The sequence below is a fragment of the Protopterus annectens genome, chromosome 3.part1, assembly GCF_019279795.1.
Source record: "Protopterus annectens isolate FY-2018-M chromosome 3.part1, PAN1.0, whole genome shotgun sequence".
NCBI classification, from domain to species: domain Eukaryota; kingdom Metazoa; phylum Chordata; order Ceratodontiformes; family Protopteridae; genus Protopterus; species Protopterus annectens.
The window spans coordinates 203,698,263-203,717,151 of NC_056732.1; the positions used below are offsets into that span (position 1 = coordinate 203,698,263).

Below are 18,889 nucleotides of genomic sequence, written 5' to 3' on the forward strand. Positions count from 1 at the left end.
ATGATCAATTAACTAAACTTGACAACAGTATTCGGAATGACCTTTTGTTTGAGTTCAACAAATTTAAGTTTGATAAAATATTAAAAGATAATGATAAGTTTATTTCGAATGGGTTAGAAATTAAAAATCATAAACTTGTCAGAGACTCCAATGATTATAGGTATAAGAGGGTTTATTCTCATTTTAAGGAGTTCAAAAATATGAAGCGTGCATGTAATATTGATGAACTAGAGAAAGTGGATGGTGTTGGTTGGAATGAGCGAAGTTTTAACAATGGTTCTAACACACCACATATTGATGTACATAATCAGGCTATTTATGATATTGGTGAGGATGTTTTTTTAGAAGAACCAACTCTGAGGAGGTCGGAACAGTTAAGGGACAGGTATGGGGGGCAAAACCAGAAGTCATATTATTTGAACAAAAATCGCAGGACCAGTTCATGGCACCACTAGTAGATGAGGTTTTTGACCACACACAGGTTGTTAACAATGATATACATGGTTGTTTAACAATAGATAGTGATGATGTTCAAAACAATCATGTCATTAACAATCATGATTATATACAGATTTTTGATGAATTTTCTGGTTGTGATGATGATGTTAGTGTGACACAGAACTATGTCAATGAGAGTGTATGTTCCATTATTGTTGATGGAGGTTTCTGTGTATACAATTTTACTGAGTTGATGGTTGATGTAAGCTATGTAAACCTTTTAAAAAGGGTTTTAAATTTGTTCCAAAGTTTAGATCAGACATTGGTAAAATTTTGATTAATTTAAAACTTTTCACAAGGAAATTGAATCTAAGGATGTTTTTTAAGAATAGGAACACACAGATTGTTAATGAGTATTTAACACTAAAGAGGCAGAGTACATTTATACCCCCACAGAATCCTATTATCCATGTATTTGAGAGGTTATGTGACACTCAAATTTGGAGAATTGTTCAAAAAGAAAGAATTACAGCATATAACCTTACTATGGCTGAGAAATTTTGTTTAAAAGAACTTACAACAACAGACAAATATAGGGTTATGAAACCCGACAAGGGTGGGGGTGTAGTTGTAATGAACAAGGAGGACTACTTTAACAAAATTACAACTATGTTAAACGACAATAATACATATGAAAAGGTGTCAAGACATGAAATGAATAGAGCATACACCAAATTGGACTGGATCATGTATGAATACTTAATGGATGGAGTTATTACTAGGGATGAATACAATTTTCTCAATGTGGAACATCCTATTACTCCATCCATCTTTGGTATTCCAAAAATACATAAAAGCATTCATGACCCACCATTTAGACCCATTGTTTCAGCCAGAGGATCCAAAACTGAGGCTATGGCTTCATTTATTGATTTTCACTGTAAGGATGTTTTACGTAATCTGGATCATATTGTTAAGGATTCATGGCACTGTCTGGACAAAATTAGAACTAGGCCTGGTGGAATAAACCAGGGTTTTTTTATGGTGACTATTGATATTGTGAGCCTTTTCACTGCTATACCACACACGCAAGGTTTGGAGATGTTTGAAGCGAGCCTACTCAAGTTTGGTACATTTAGTAGTGATAAATGTAGATTCATTAAGGAACTAATGGAACTAGTCCTTGAAAATAATTTCATGTTCCTGAACGGCAAATATTTCAGACAAAAAACGGGTGTAGCAATGGGGGCACGGTGTGCCCCGATATATGCCAATATGGTGTTACCATTTTGGGAGACACAAACGATTTTTTCCTCATGTTTCTGGGATGATGTGGCTTTATACTTGAGGTTTTTGGATGACATTCTGATTTTTTGGAAGGGTACTAAAGAAAGATTTACTGAGTTTGAATCATTCCTGAATACTACAACAACTTTCCTGAGTTTTACTAGTAAGATGGTTGACAATCATTGTGAATATCTTGATATTTTATTGTATAAAAACAATGACACGTTAGATACCAATATTCATAGGAAAAAAACACATTCCAATTCATATTTACATTTCGATAGTTGTCAACCTTACCATCAAAGGAAGAATTTGGTCAAAGGGCAGATGGTAAGATTATCCAGAATTATCAGTGAAGATGTAGTTTTCCTTGATGAAATGAAAATTTTGTCCAGTATGTTTTCTGATAGAGGATATCCGAGTGAATTGATCAACAATATCAGTAATGAGATACGGATCAAAAGAAATCATGTTTACCAACCTATTATTAAATTTGGTCTTCCTAATACCTCTAGTACAAACAGACCACCATTTGGTAATGACATTCTAGTCATCCCTTATAATGATACATCCATGAAGATAGAAAATGCTGTAAGGGATTGTTGGTCTAGTGTATTCATGAACCAGGGTGAATACACTGATATTCTGGGCTTTTTGCCAAAAATTACATACAGTAGAGGCATGAATCTGAAAGAGTATTTTGAATCAACACAGAGTATGAATATATATGTTAGGTCTAAGATGGGTAAATGTGGATTTTGTCATTTCTGTAGATTCATTAATGATGGTCCATATGTAGTAGTTCCTAACTATGGTAAAACCATCAGATGCCCGGGACATTGTAATTGCAAAACAAAAATGGTAATATACCTTGCTACCTGCTCTACATGTCCGGCATATTATGTTGGGAAAACCATTAGGATGCTAAAAGACCGAATAGGTGAACATGTTAGGGACATTAAAAATAAGAAGGATACCAGTGCATTGTATTTACACAGCACAAGATGCGATAATTTTAAAAGGTTTCTATTTTTTGTTATTGATAGAATACCTTTTAACAGCAATAAGGGTGGTGATGAAAAAACACTATTAGAGGTTAAGGAATGTTTGTGGCAGCTTAGATTTAATGCCAACACAAACCCTGGTATTAATGACTGTATTTCCATAGCCAGTGTACTTAAATACAAATTGCTATTCTTATAGGTTTTAGAGTTATACAGCTTATTATACACATTTTTCATTTTACACCTTTTCAGGTTTTTATTATTTATGCATTGTGTGTTTTATTTCATTTCATTTCATTTTATTTTATTTCATTTTATTTTATTTTGTGTAAATTATTAATTATTATATTAAGTATTAATAAATTATTGAATTAACTAAAGTATTTAAATCAGGTTGTATTTTTAATTGTATACTAGTATGTAGTATTTTGTCATTTTTAGTTAGTATTTTTATCATGATTTTACATATTAGGTGTCTCAGCATCAAATAGAAGTGCTTAATTAATTAACTAATTGAATAATTATTTATTGATGCACCTATTTAAACTGAGAATTTTATGAGTGACATTGTACTCTGATGATGCCCACTGTTTGGGAGAAAGCGCTTATTACTTGGTCGATTTTCAAGCAATAAACCTGAGTTCTACAAGTGTATTTGGTTCGTCTTGTATGTTATTGCTGTTATAGTTTGGAAATCCTTCAGCCTTCCCCATTTATTGATAAAATGTATATCTTGTTGGTCAAAAGATGCCATAACCCCCCTCAGTTAATTGGAGTTGCTCAGAGTTTGGTGACTTTAGCCAGATATCTGGTGTGCATCTGAAATGAAATCTAAGGTATCCGCTATAAACAACTGAAAATAAGTATATTTAAAGCCTGTATTCCACTTTGTTAACTGTATTTATTTGAATTGCTGCTTTATTTTTACTGATTGTATCTGCATTTTTGTGCATTTTGAAATGCAGTACTATTGCCTTATATAGCACTTAGAAAATCTTCTCAACTGGTTGACTTCATCCCTTCCACAAGAAACCATACTTTTAGGTGACTTTAACATTGACTGGTCAGAATGTACCAGCAAAAATCCCTGTACTCACATTAACTTCCATGGGTTTACCCAAGTCATATCTACCCCACAAGAATAGACAAAACCACTAAACGGCAGTCAGTCTTGGACTAGATACTAGTTACTGACCCCAGTCAGACCCACCAATCAGGCTGTCTCCCTGACAACCTGAGTGACCATCAAGCAACACACTTAGCTAGACACCAGTCTCACCAACCAAATCAGCCCATTCTCAGGGTCATACGTAACAAAAAATAACTTTAGAGCACTAGATATAATCAACTCACTAAAATGTTGCATTTGGACTCCCTTAAAACAACTAACACTAGATGAAGCTGTAGAGTACTTTAACTCAACCTTTTTTAACATCCTAAACTCCCATGCTCCACCTAGGACCACTAGAATTAAAACCAACCACGCACCATGGCTATCAAAAGAAACAAGGTCCATAATGAAAGAAAGAAGCAAAGCCTGGTTGCAACTTCACAAACATAAAACCCCTCTTTTAAAACAGAGATACCACGAGCGCCGTAACGAAGCCAAAAGACTAACAAAACTAACTACTATAGAACTTTACAGGAAAAACACAAAAACAACCCTCAAAAATTCTGGGCCTCAATAAATAACCTACCACACCCAGGAAAAACTACCTCTCCTTCCCCTGTACTGCCAAAGAACCTAGACAACATCCCCACCCAATTTAACAAATACTTCACAAATACAATCCAAGCCCTTGCCAATACCCAAAGCACTAACACTAACCCCACAACATTAGCAAACCCCACCCTTTCCAATGCAGAAAATAACCTCCCCAGTTTCTCCCTACACCCAGTCGCAACTAATACAATTGCTAAGCTCCTCAAAAACCCTAAACCAACAACTCCAGCAGCTGACAACCTACCTGCAGAATTCCTACAAATTACTGCAGAAGCAATAGCCTATCCTGTGTCCATCCTCATTAACAGATCAGTAACAAAATGCAAAATACCCCACTCTTGGAAAATATCTCACATTATACCACTACACAAAGGAGGCCAATCTCGTGAACTCACAAACTATCATCCCATAGCAATTCTATCTCCCCTATCAAAAATATTAGAGAGAATAGTCCATTCCCAGCTTATGCGCTACCTCCTAAAACACAACCTGCTATCCTCATCCCAGCATGGTTTTAGACCCTCCCATAGCACGGCCACAGCATTGCTCTCATTTTCAGACACTGTCAATACCCACAGAAATAATGGTCTACTAATATCCTCCATATTCTTATTCTTATCCAAGGCCTTTGATATGGTCAGCCACTCTTATATGTGCCGCACCCACACTGAGTGAACTAAAAACCATAACCCAAAAACCTTTACCTTAGCTGAAGAATGGTTCACTAATTTCAAGCTTATACTCAATCCCAAAAAAAAAAAAAAAACTCATTCTCTTCTACCCTGGTATATCTCCTCCCATAGACAATAGTTTTGTCATAACATCTAAAGATAACACCTCTATCATCCCAACATCTCACACTAAACTCCTAGCATTGAAATTGACAACAGTCTGAAATTTGACATCCATATCGCCCAAACAATCAAAAAGGTCAACAAAAAGATGGGACTCCTTTATAGGAACCACCAATACATGACCAAGCACACCAAAGTCACCATGGCAGGAGCCCATCTGCTATCCATCCTCCTATGTGCCTTCCCTATCTTAACTAACCTACGCCAAACAGAACTATCCAAGATGGAATCTTGCTACATTAAGATTGCCAAATTCACTACCAAAGCCACCCATAGGTCCCATCATTGCCTAGCCCTTAAACAACTCAACTGGCTCGAGTTTCCACAGCTGCTCCAACTCAACCTGACAAAACCCCTGCCCTGAAACAACTAATTTCCCCCTATAACCCCTCCAGAAACTTAAGATTCGCACACCGGAATGACATAAATATCATCAAACACACAAATGAAGCAGGTAAATCTCTCGTTGCCTGCTCCATTGCCAGATGCTGGAATACTCTCCCAGATCACCTAACTTCAACATCCTCTACTAACCAGTTCAAAAAACTTCTCAAAACACACTATTTAAAGAAATGGCTATGCCCATGTCACCCTCCAGGCTAAGTTATACTAACCTAAATAAAGTAATCTATGTTAATATATTATACTGTATGCTAAGTATGCACAAGCTACTATAACAAGCTACTCCATGCTTTTATCCTGTGAATAAGTTTTTCACTGTATTATACTCAACTGTTATTGAACCTTATTGAATTTTCAACTACCATATTGTATTGTACTGTATTGTAATGTATTGTACTGTATTGTGTTGTATTTGGAGCTTTTCTCCCTGGGCCGCCGCTGAAAGTGGACCTGTGTCCAGTTGGACCTTCCCAGTAAACAAATGTAAAATAAAATAAAATAAAAATAATAAAAATAGCATAGGCTAGAGTAAGACTTGCTGAATCTAGGCTGTTTGGTATCAATGTACTCTAAACCAGCCATCTTACATTAAGAGGGCCTCCCTGCATCCTTGTGGCAGAAGTGTGTAGCTCAGGTTCCATCTGAGTTGGGGGATTACTGGAGAAAGGCTCAGTCTGGGGCTTTCCTATTGGTAGTTTGTCTTAAAACTGTTGAATTTCACCTGTATTTAAGCCTCACATTTGTAAGGATTTGCTCTCAGTTAAAAGGAGCTGCTCAAAGTTTGGTGACTTTAACTAGAAATTTGGAGTGCATCTGAACTGAAATCCAAGGCATCCACTGCAAACAACTGAAACATAAGCATATTTAAAGCATGTGTGAAGAGAGGTGAAGGCTGCCAGCCTAGCCAGATAGAATTTTGCAGATAATTCTGTCATTTGTAAATATTAATATAAGCCACAAGCTTGTTCTCTTAAATGGGAAAATGGTGTTAAATGTGGAACTGCAAAAATATAACAACAGTGCACTCTGCTGTAACAAAGCTGATGAGTCAATTCTGTGATGTCAAACCTCAGAGTCGAGATGTCTAGATAAAGGCATTCTGTCTATTGATTTGAAGCCAAAGTTAATGGCTAGAATTTGCATGTATAATTTCTTTTATTGCTCTGGTTCCTGACCAGCTGCAAGATCAAAAGGGCTTTTAACCTCTGAGAGTCTGTTAGCCTGGGTACCAGAAAAAATGATGTAATCTGAAATGAATCAGTGGTACTGTGTTATCAGGAAAGAAAGAATGAGAGCATTTGAGCATTTGTCTTGAGAACAACCAACTCACCACTCTGCCTGTGTTTATATGTAAGCAAGATTTTAGAACTGTGTGTTCTACTAGATATAGCTAGGAAATAGGAAGAATAGACTAGTTTGTTTTTCTGTGATGTCAGAACTTTTCTACTGTATTATTTTAAGTATTTATCTGTGATCTCTGAAGTCTTGACTAGCAATGTACAGTAAGAAGTATTGTCTTGTGTTTTTATTATTTATTAAATATTTTTAAACATTTCAACTGTGGCTGTTTTGTGTACAGATAATTTAAGCTCTAAGAGTGCATTGCATGTATTTAGTGATACTGTACCAAGTCACTCCAAATGAGTCTTGACTGTCCAGTCGCACTTACCATTTGGATAATAATATTGCACACTATAATTGGACACCCTTTAGGTTCATAGGTTCATACTAGGCTATCTGCCCTGGGGCAATTATAAGCCTAGCCCGATTCTGTATGGCTTACGCCACCCCTTGATTTGAGTATACTGTGCCCTTTTTTAAGGTTTAGTTTACTGTGCCTCTGTCTAATAGTGACACGGGAGTAATCCCTGGGACAAACCTACGATCCCCCATCCACTTATCGAGATTCTTCTTGAAGAGATTCAGTGAGGTGCTCTGCCTCACATGAACTGGAATTCTATTCCAGAGTGAAGGGAGCCTCTGGGTTATGAATCTGTCCCTCCAGCAAGTTTTATTTATTTCTGTGCTGAGGTTCAAGTCCCTCGAGCGTGTGGCTCTAAGGGATTTAGATTTACTGAGGTGGAGCATGTCCATTAATTCTGGATTTGACATAGCTTTGTATGTCAGGCATAGATCGCCTTGAAGTAGGCGGTATGCAACTGAGTAGAGCTGGAGTTTTTTTAACCGAGCAGTATATGGCATCTGTTTGAGACCCTTGATCCTCTTGGTGAGATACTTTTGGGGTCTTTCTAATTGCTGCAGTTGTCGGGTAAGGTACATCCCAAAAGGGGCATTGTATTCTATGATGGGCCTGATGAGGGATGAATAAAGGGGCACGATTACCTCTCTTGATCTAGATGTGAAACCCTTCATGATGAGGTGGGCTATGTAGAAGGTCTTTCTAACCACTTTGGCAATGTGGTTTTCAAAGGAGAGATTGCTATCAACTTGGGTCCCCAGGTCCCTAATAACTTTCTCTGTACTTAATGGGTTTCTGCCTATGTGGTAATTTGTGGGCACATTGTTTTGCCAAAGGGTATGACTATACATTTTTGGCATTTAGCTTTAAACCATGGCACTGGCACCAGTTATCTGTCTCTGTGAGACCTTTTGAAGGATGTTTGTGTCAGCTGGAGAGTTGATTATGGCGCCCAGTTTGCAGTCGTCTGCGAACTTGGTGAACCATAGTCCTCCCACGTTTGCCTGTACCTCGGAAAAGTATATACCGAACAAGAGTGGTCCCAGGACAGAACCCTGTGGGATGCCACTTGTGACCGGTTTTGAGTCTGACATGGCTCCAGCAACTCTCACTCTGTGGGTTCTGTCTTTGAGCCAGTTTGCGACCCATCTTGTGACATAGGGGTTTATATTTAAGCTGGATAGCTTATCTATGATGCCCGAGTGAGGTATTGTGTCAAATGCCTTTGCAAGGTCCAGATGGGCTGTGTGGACTACCTTCCCTTCATCTATGGCTTTGGTGACTGTTTCAAAGAAGTCAACCAGGTTCAAAAGGCAGGATCTGCCCTTGACAAAGCCGAACTGGGTAGGATCTAGTGTCTGTAGGTCCCCAATGTCTTTGTTTATGAGCTCCATGATGATCCTCTCCATAGCCTTGCAGACTAAGCTAGTCAGGCTTATGGGGCGATAGTTTCCAGGGTCCATAGATGCTCCACCTTTGTGGAGTGGGACCACTGTTGCTGTACGCCATTCTGTGGGCACATATCCTGTAGTGAGGCTGAGATTGTATAGCTGTTTTATTTGAGGGATTAGTTCCTCTTGTAGTTCATGTAGGATGCAACCTGGGATGCCATCTGGTCCCATGGAAGCAATGTTTTTTGCTTTGGAGAGGGCAGTCTTCACCTGAGCATCTGAGATGTTTGGGAGGCAGCCCTCTGCCAGGATAGATATTTGCTCTTTTGGGGGGGGAGAAGTTTGCACTGAACCTGTCTGCCAGGATATTGGCGATGTCTGTGGGTTCAGTGTATTTTTTGTCGTTTAGAATCAACTCAGAACAAGTCTGGGAGTTGCATCCCAGGTTTCTAACATAACTGAAAAAAGCCTTATGATTGTCTTTGGTGTCCTGTGCAATTTTTCTCTCGAAGCTGGCCTTGGAGGATTTTATGAGGGATTGTAATTTTTGCTAGCACTGATCAGAGATGCCTTCCTATTAGGGATTTTGCTCTATCATGTAGTAGCTTCCTCCTTCTGTTGTACAGTTTATTTATGGCAGGGGTCCACCAGACTGGATGCCTGCCTTTGGATGATTGGGTCTTGGTTTTGTTTGGGATAGCATGATCCATGCATTCCTGGAGATGTCCGTAGAATGCATTTATATAGGATTCTGCAGTTTGGGCTGTAGTTTCCACTGGCCCTGGGGCCTTGAAGGATTCCACTTCGGTTTTGAGAAGTGAGAAGTTTTTCACTGTGGTTTTCTGGGCTGGGGGTGGGGTCGGGATGTGGACATCCAGTGAAATTAATTTATGGTCTGATCTTACCAATGAGGGATATACTTCTGGTGTGGAGCATAGAGTCCCCATGTTGGTAATGATCAGGTCTAGTATGTTGTCCCCTCTTGTGGGAGTGGTGACTAGTTGTTCCATAGCATTTGAGTTTATAATTTCCAGGAATCATTGGGCTAAGGTGCTGGGGCTTGAGTAGTGCTTCCAGTCAATGTTTGGGTAGTTGAAGTCACCCAATATAATGGTGTTCGGAGAGATCTTCATGTTCTCCAATGTTTTCAGGAAAGCCGAATGGGATTCCTGACTTTGAGAGGGTGGTCTGTAGGATGCTATAAACTGAAAAGCAGTCTTGCCCACTGTTAGTTGCACATGGATGGTCTCCGATACTTAGTGCAATGCCACTAACCTGGAGGTGTGGATATCCTTGATAAATATGGAAACTCCCCCTCCTTTTGTGGTTTGGTCCGGGTTTTGGGGCTGAAAAGCATGATATGAGGTATAGCCTGGTAGTGCTGGGGTGCTTTCTGGAGCCTTGAACCAGGTTTCTGTCACTGCACAGATATCGATGTTCTCCATACTGAGGAGAGCTTCGAGTGCGTGCATCTTGAGGTTAAGACTTCTGGCGTTTAGCAGCATTACCCTTAGTTTCTTGTTCCTTGTGCTGTCTATGGGGGTGGTTTGACTTTTGAGCCTTGCCTAAAAAAGGCACTATGGGGGTGGCAAGAGCCTTTGCCAATATCCGAAAGCCCAGTGGTGACAGGTGCAAGCCGTCCCTAGCGAAGCAATGTGGTTTGTCGGGCATGTCATCCCAGGCTGACAGACACTGGATCCCCTTTGAATGACACCAACATTTTAGCCAATTGTTAAAATCAATCATTTTGTCTTTGTACTGTGGCATCATTCTAGGTGAGGGTAAGATGCTGCTCAAGGTCAGGGTCATACCAGCCTGGGCTACATGATCAGAGAGCTCCTCTATGTCTCTTTTCATGTAGTCCAGGGAGGTACGTCTCAGGTCATTCACACCAGCATGTACAATGACTGAGGCATATTTGTATTTGCTTTGGAGTGACCTGAGTGCTTGCGTTATGTGGCGGATCCTAGCGCCCGACAGGCAGCTCACTGTGACCTTCTCTTTATTCAGCCTGGTGAGCGGGACATCAGTGTGTCTGACAATAGAGTCACCTATAACAAGAGTATCAGGTGTGTTATTCAGCCTTAAGGGCTGTGGCTGCTTGGCACACTGACTTTGTGGGTTATGTGTTGTGTGTGTTTTGTTTTGAGGTAGTGTTTGCTTGGATGTCTGCTTTGGAGGTCTCTGTTGCTTAGGTAGATTTTTATTTAGAGCCTCCAGTATGTTTTTGTGTATTTATGTGTTTGGTTTGCTGATGTGGTGGGACTATGTGATACTGGAATTGTGTTGTGTGAGGTTACCTTCTCCTCCTGACTGGTTACACCAGTTTTGAGATGAGAGAGCTCAGCCTCCAGTTTGGCTAAATAGTTGCATCTCTCACATATATTTGAACCTGTTTGGAGGAGGAGAGGGTTGTCCGTGTACATGAGACAGTTGTAACATTGTCTCAAAATTCCCAGATTCACCAGCTGGACTGGAGAGGAAACCATTGACTGACCTTTGGACATGCTAGAGTAATAGGGAAACTGAATTTAAGATGGACCAATAGAGGACAGGGTAATCGTAGAGAGTATAAGAGTAAGTAGTGCTTATGGTTTAATAGTGCTAACTTGTAGGATTACTTAATTGGACCAGTGAAGGGCCTTAGAATGAGAATATGGTGTTTAAATTGAGAGATAGAGCAGTTCTAAGGGAAAAAGTGAAGAGCAGACTTTGTGGAGCCATGAATAGTTTAAACCCAATTAAGCGGCACTGCCCGTTGTTGCGCTATGCTCAAAAACGCGCAAAACCGTGCAAAAGAGGGTTTTAAGAGAGGAAGATGAAGGAGTTTTGGAATTGACCCAGAATGGCCAATAAAACTACAGTTTCAAGTCAGTAACCACTTCCACAGGGGCAGGCAGGCTGCTCAATGTTTTTCACTGCCACTGATCAACAGAGAGCCTTTCCTTTAGCCCAAGCAAAAAATGGCCTCACAGAAACTTACAAACAGTTCAAGAACAGCAAGCCTGTAACTGAACTTTTTTAAATCTCAGAAAAGTGGAAAAAAAGCAAGATTATTTTTTGTTTTTTTTTGTTTTTTCAGAGATAGCAGAGGTTAACAAGTATCAGCAAGTTATAACAATGCAGTAAATGACCCCACACAAGAGTGCTAGGCCAAAGACAGATAAAATGCAAGTTTTGAGAAAAAAATGATTTTAGAAATAAGTGCAAACAGGAAATTCAGTAAACAGCTCTAGGTTGTGCTCTAAATACAGTTACTAATGCAGAAATCAAATTTAACAAGCCAGAAAATGCTCAAAATAGGCAGCTATGCAGAAAAACTCAGCAAATAAACAGAGGAAAAATACTTAAAGTCTCAAAAGTGGCTCCTTTCTTCTCTCAGCGTTTTCTCCTCTTGGTGGGTGCTTCACCAACAGCCAACAAGCCTGAAAAGACGCCAAAACCACGAGGCAACCAGGTTTTAAGAGAGGAAGATGAAGGAGTTTTGGAATTGACCCAGAATGGCCAATAAAACTACAGTTTCAAGTCAGTAACCACTCCCACAGGGGCAGGCAGGCTGCTCAATGTTTTTCACTGCCACTGATCAACAGAGAGACTTTCCTTTAGCCCAATCAAAAAATGGCCTCACAGAAACTTACAAACAGTTCAAGAACAGCAAGCCTGTAACTGAACTTTTTTAAATCTCAGAAAAGTGGGAAAAAAGTAAGATTTTTTTGTTTTTTTGTTTTTTCAGAGATAGCAGAGGTTAACAAGTATCAGCAAGTTATAACAGTGCAGTAAATGACCCCACACAAGAGTGCTAGGCCAAAGACAGATAAAATGCAAGTTTTGAGAAAAAACGATTTTAAAAATAAGTGCAAACAGGAAATTCAGTAAACAGCTCTAGGTTGTGCTCTAAATACAGTTACTAATGCAGAAATCAAATTTAACAAGCCAGAAAATGCTCAAAATATGTGGCTATGCAGAAAAACTTAGCAAATAAACAGAGGAAAAATACTTAAAGTCTCAAAAGTGGTTCCTTTCTTCTCTCAGCGTTTTCTCCTCTTGGTGGGTGCCTCACCAACAGCCAACAAGCCTGAAAAGACACCAAAACCACGAGGCAACCAGGTTTTAAGAGAGGAAGATGAAGGAGTTTTGGAATTGACCCAGAATGGCCAATAAAACTACAGTTTCAAGTCAGTAACCACTCCCACAGGGGCAGGCAGGCTGCTCAATGTTTTTCACTGCCACTGATCAACAGAGAGACTTTCCTTTAGCCCAAGCAAAAAATGGCCTCACAGAAACTTACAAACAGTTCAAGAACAGCAAGCCTGTAAATTAACTTTTTTAAATCTCAGAAAAGTGGGAAAAAAGCAAGATTTTTTTTTTTTTGTTTGTTTTTTCAGAGATAGCAGAGGTTAACAAGTATCAGCAAGTTATAACAGTGCAGTAAATGACCCCACACAAGAGTGCTAGGCCAAAGACAGATAAAATGCAAGTTTTGAGAAAAAAACGATTTTAAAAATAAGTGCAAACAGGAAATTCAGTAAAGCTCTAGGTTGTGCTCTAAATACAGTTACTAATGCAGAAATCAAATTTAACAAGCCAGAAAATGCTCAAAATAGGCGGCTATGCAGAAAAACTTAGCAAATAAACAGAGGAAAATACTTAAAGTCTCAAAAGTGGCTCCTTTCTTCTCTCAGCGTTTTCTCCTCTTGGTGGGTGCTTCACCAACAGCCATGAGTAGCTGATAAATAGTAGCTGGGTGGTGGCAGTGATTTCTACAGTATAGTCTGAGTAAAAAGGGGCACAGCTAGAGAACCTATGCCAGCCTTCCCCAGGAGTGTCTGTGTGGTTGTATATAACTCATCTCAAAGTGTGTGTGCCAGCTACTTGGGCAGTTACATGAAGCACTCGTTGGACAGAGAGGGTGCAGGAGGTTTTAGCTTGCCCACTAGGCTGAGATCTGGACCCTATAGCTGTGCCAATGGGGAGTCTTATTGGGGATCTGGAGAGAAAAGGGAGAAACCAACCCCAGACTGACTGTGACCTCTGTGTGCTCTTAAGGGAAATTGTACTTTGATGTGTGTGTATTTATTATCCTTGTCCCTATATGGATGCACTTCACTGGTGTTAGTCATGAGGATTGAGGCTCCTTGATTGCTGGGCCAGTGCACGGGCATCACATATTAATTGTTTGGCAGTGGTGGGATATCCACACCACATATCGATTGGTTGGCAAATACTAACTGGCTTGTAGTGGTGTGGGTAGAGTGAATTCCTGTAGCTTGTGTACAGTGATCACTGAAGGTGTTTTGTACTCTAAATCAGCCATGCAGCAGAGGAGTACAGAAAGCTGACAAGGAACCAGCTGGCTGAGATGTGCCAGGCTAGGGGACTGGTACATGGAAACCTGACTAAGGCAGACCTGATTGCACCCTTGGTCACAGCTGCATCAGAAAACAGCAACCAAGAGGATGATTAGACTGGCAGTGGAGATGTACAACACTCAGAGAATGTACAGCTCAACCTTTCTGCAGAGGACTTAAAAATCCATATGGAGCTAAAGAGAATTCAGTTGAAGGCCAGGCATTTGGAAATAGAAGCAGCTGAGAGACTGAGACATCTGCAGGTTGAGGAGAATGAGAAACTGCTATGCCTGGAAGCTGAGGAAAAGGAGAGGCAGAGGCAGCATAGAAGGAGATGCTGACTCTTTGCCAGAGTCATGGAGGTAATGGGGAAAGGGGTAACTGGACCCCAGAAGCACAAAAGGTCAGTAAATTTCTTCCGCAGTTTAAAGAGAGGGATAATTTTGATAGTTTCATTCATATGTTTGAGAGGGTATGTAAACAATATGATGTTGACCAAAGGCTCTGGGTGCTGTTCCTGACCCCCTTACTCCATGGTAAAGCTATAACTGTGTTGTCTAAAATGTCTGACATTGACTGTTTTAATTATACTATGGTTACGAACTGTTTGTTAGAATTGTTTAAGCTAACACCTGAAACATATAGGAAAATGTTTTGTGAGCATAGACGCAAGGCAGATGAAAGTGTGTGTGAATATGTTGCTGAACTGAGCACTTATTTTCATAGGTGGGTGAATGGATCTCAGGTCACCACTTTTGAATGGCTGGCAGACCTTTTGGTGAGGGAATAAGCCCTTAGTACGTTACCTGAGAACATGAGGATCTGGTTAGCTGATAGACAATGTGCTACTTTAGAAGAGTTGGGGAAGAAGGGAGACCTATTCCTAGCAAGCAGGGCATCCCTTCACAGGAAAGGGACCCCCAGTACTGCTCATGGGTCTAAAGGAACCCATGGTGGGCAGCACAGACTGCCCCAACAGAATCTGCCAGTAGCAGGGGAAGTCACTAGTCCAGGTATATGTCCAGGACCTAGGGTTAAATGATTTGAATGCAACCAGTGGCATACAGATGTCCACGAAGGCAAGGCTGGGAGCAAAATGTGAGAGAGTCAGTAAGTGGGGAAGACAAAATACCAATGGATGGTTGTCTTGAGACAACAGAGGTACTGAACTGTCATCCTGCAGATGTCCTGATAGGGAAGGATTTGGATGAGGCAGTATCGTGTGCTTATGCAGTTACACACAGTCAGGTTAAGAGACAAGCATGTGGGTCTGGTAGCCCGGGGGAGACCCAGGCAGACTGCATACTTGCAGCCAGGACTGGTGAGGTGGCTACTTCAGGGATGGAGCTACTCTGTAGCAGTGAGACTGAATGTGAGCCACAGCTGCTTGTGGGTACTGGTGTTCCCTTGGACAGAGTGACTGCAAAGGTAGATGTGAGTAGTAGCACCCAGGCTGACAGTGAGACACCACTGTCAGAGGATGCCAGACTTCCTGTGGAAGGGGAGCTGGGAAGGGTACAAAGGGAGAGTTGAGGCATACTCAGCTCTCAGACTCTACATTACAAGGCCTGATGCAGGTAGCTAGTAAGGTACCTGATTCTCAAGGGAAGGGGGATTCTGTATACTGGGACAAAGGGTTACTGTATAGAGAGTGGACCCCTGAGGGAGGGCTAGAAGGTGAGATAATACAGCAGTTGGTAGTGCCTAGAGTCTACTGTCTGGCGCTTCTAGCCATAGCCCATGATATTCCCTTTGCAGGTCATATGGACATAAAACATACAAAGAGACATATTATGCAGAACTTCTATTGGCCTGGAATTTCCAGTGATGTAGGACCTGTGAGCAGTGCCAAAAGGTAGGCAAGGCAGGAGACAAGGTGAGATCTCCTTTGATACCTTTGCCTGTGATTGAGGAGCCATTTCAGAGGGTAGCTATGGATACTGTGGGGCCTCTGAGTACCCCAAGTTCCACAGGGAAAAAGTGTATCCTAGTGGTAGTGGATTATGCTACATGATAGCCTGAGGCAGTGGCGCTGTCCACCACTGTGGCAGAAAAGGCAGCAAATGCTTTGTTAGAGATTTCAGCAGGGTAGGTTTCCCAAAAGAAATACTGACTGATAGATGTGCCAATTTCATGTCAGACCTGCTGGCTTGTCTGTGGAAGTACTATGGGGTGAAGCACATGAAGACCATCCCCTACCATCCCCAGACTAATGGTCTTGTTGAGAGGTTAAACTCTACAAACAAGTCCATGTTACAGACATTTGCAGACCAGTTTAAGAGGGAGTGGGACAAATATTTGCTCCATCTCTTGTTTGCTTACAGAGAGGTTCCCCAGGAATCCACAGGTTTTTCACCCTTTGAGTTGCTGTATGGGCATAGGGTGAGGGGACCTCTAGATTTAATTTGAGATGAGTGGGAAGGTGAGTGTGAATCTCACAAGGAGTCTGTTGTGGCATATGTCCTAAACTTCAGGACAAGGCTGAGGGAACTAATGGATTTGGCCCAGGAGAACCTGTCAGAAGCCCAGCAACAGAAAAAGGTGTGGTATGACAGGAATGCTCGAGCTAGAGAGTATGCTTTGGGGCAGCAGGTAATGGTTCTCATTCCTGTCAGACACAACAAGCTGCAAGCAGCTTGGGAGGGACCCTACAAGGTGGTAATTAAGGTAAGTGGTGTTAACTACATGGTGGAACTGCTAGGCAGGAGGCAGGGGCACAAATTGTACCATGTTAAGATGATGAAAACTTACTATGATATGGAGGCTCTTATGCTGAACATTTGCAGTGGATTCCAGGAGGAGTCTGAGGGAGATCTGGTGACTGATATCCCCAGTGAGGCTCGGACTGACACCTCAGTGGAAGGGGTAGTAATTTCCCAGCAGCTATCTCCTACCCATGTTTGAGAAATCTGAGCAGTGTTACAGGAGTTTGGGAGCATGTTCACTGGGAAACCAGGGCTGTGTAGCAACAGGTGGATACAGGACCCCAAGGCCTATTAGGCAGGCCCCTTATATGGTGCCTGAGAGAGTCAAACAGACTCTGAGGGAGGAGATACAGATAATGTTGGAACTATGGGTAATTCAAGAGTCCAACAGTCTCTGGGCCTCCCCAGTGGTGCTGGTGCCAAAGAAGGATGGCAGCACCAGTTTCTGTGTGGACTACAGGAAATTAAATAGTCACACAGAGTCTGATGCTTACCCCATGCCTAGGTTGGATGAGGCCCTAGTGCAGCTGATTGGGGCTAAGTGTTTTACCACCATTGATCTTACTAAGGGTTACTGGCAGGTGCCCTTGACTCCCAGTGCTAGAGAGAGGTCAGCCTTTGTGACTCCTTTTGGTTTGTATGGGTTCACAAAGATGCCCTTTGGGCTGAAAAATGCCCCAGCTACTTTCCAGAGGCTGGTAGATCATATCCTAGCAGGAGCAGGAGGGTTTGCCCTTGCTTACCTAGATGATATTGCCATCTACAGCAATTTCTGGCAAGAGCACCTTCAATATGTCAGGGAGGTGCTGGGCAGACTACAGAGGGCAGGGTTGACTATTAAGCCCAGCAAATGTCAGGTGGGTATGGCAAAGGTCTCCTACCTCAGACATAGAGTGGGGAGCGGTAAGATCAGGCCAGAACCTGCCAAAATAGAAGCCATTCAGGCATGGGCTGCACCTGTTACAAAAAAGCAAGTGAGGGCATTCTTAGAGACAGCAGGGTACTACAGAAAGTTTGTCCCCATTATAGTACCATAGCTTCTACCCTCACAGACCTGACAAGGAAAAACAGGTCAGATAAGGTAGTATGGACTCCAGCATGTGAGCAGGCATTCCAGGAGCTTAAAGAAGCTTTGGGAGAACCCCCTGTGTTAGCTAGTCCAGATTACAGCAAAGACTTTGTTGTGCAGGTGGATGCTTCAAACCATGGGATGGGGGCTGTACTTAGCCAGATTTCTTCAGAGGAAGAAGACCACACAGTGGTTTATCTCAGTCATAGGCTCCAACCCTAGGAGAAATGCTATGCAGCTGTAAATAAGGAATGTCTAACCATAGTGTGGGCACTGCAGAAACTTCAACCTTATCTGTATGGAAGAAAATTCACTGCAGTGACAGATCACAACCCCCTAACATGGTTACACCTAGCCAGCCAGAAAAATGCCAAGTTGCTAAGATGGAGCCTATCAATGCCAATGCAGAGAGGCTCTCAAGACAAGGAATGGAGTAAGGTATACTCAGATAGGCCTAACCCTCTCAAGCAATGTTTCTCAAGGGTCACTTGAAAAACTAGCTTGTGTTCTCTGGGGGGGGGGGGTTGTATGAAGATAGGTGAAGGCTGCCAGCCTAGCCAGATAGAATTTTGTAGATAATTCTGTCATTTGTAAATAGTAATATAAGCCACAGGCGTGTTCTCTTAAATGGGAAAAAATTGTGTTAAATGTGCACTCTGCTGTAACAAAGCCAAAGTCAATTCTTTGATGTCAAAACTCAGAGCCGAGATATCTTGAAAAAGGCATTCTGCCTGTTGTTTTGAGGCCAGAGTTAATGGCTAGAATTTGCATGCATAATTTATTTTATTGCTCTGGTTCCTGAACAGGTGCAAGATCAAAAGGGCTATTAACCTCTGAGCATCTGTTACCCTGGAAACCTTAAGAAATGATGTAATCTGAAATGAATCAGTGGTACTGTGTTATCAATTTAAGGACAGAAAAAAATGAGAGCATTTCAGCATTTGTCTTGAGAACATCCAACTCACCACT

At 41.4% G+C, this 18,889-nt stretch overlaps 1 protein-coding gene across 1 annotated transcript in view; it reads left to right on the forward strand.

Moving 5' to 3' along the window:
- Positions 1–1,353: 1,353 nt before the first annotated feature.
- Positions 1,354–18,889, forward strand: part of GJD4 (gap junction protein delta 4) — a 133,098-nt gene continuing 115,562 nt past the window's right edge. The window contains exon 1 of the mRNA XM_044066190.1: positions 1,354–2,440. Within this exon, the coding sequence (XP_043922125.1) occupies positions 1,354–2,440 (1,087 nt within the window). The remainder of the gene's footprint in view (positions 2,441–18,889) is intronic.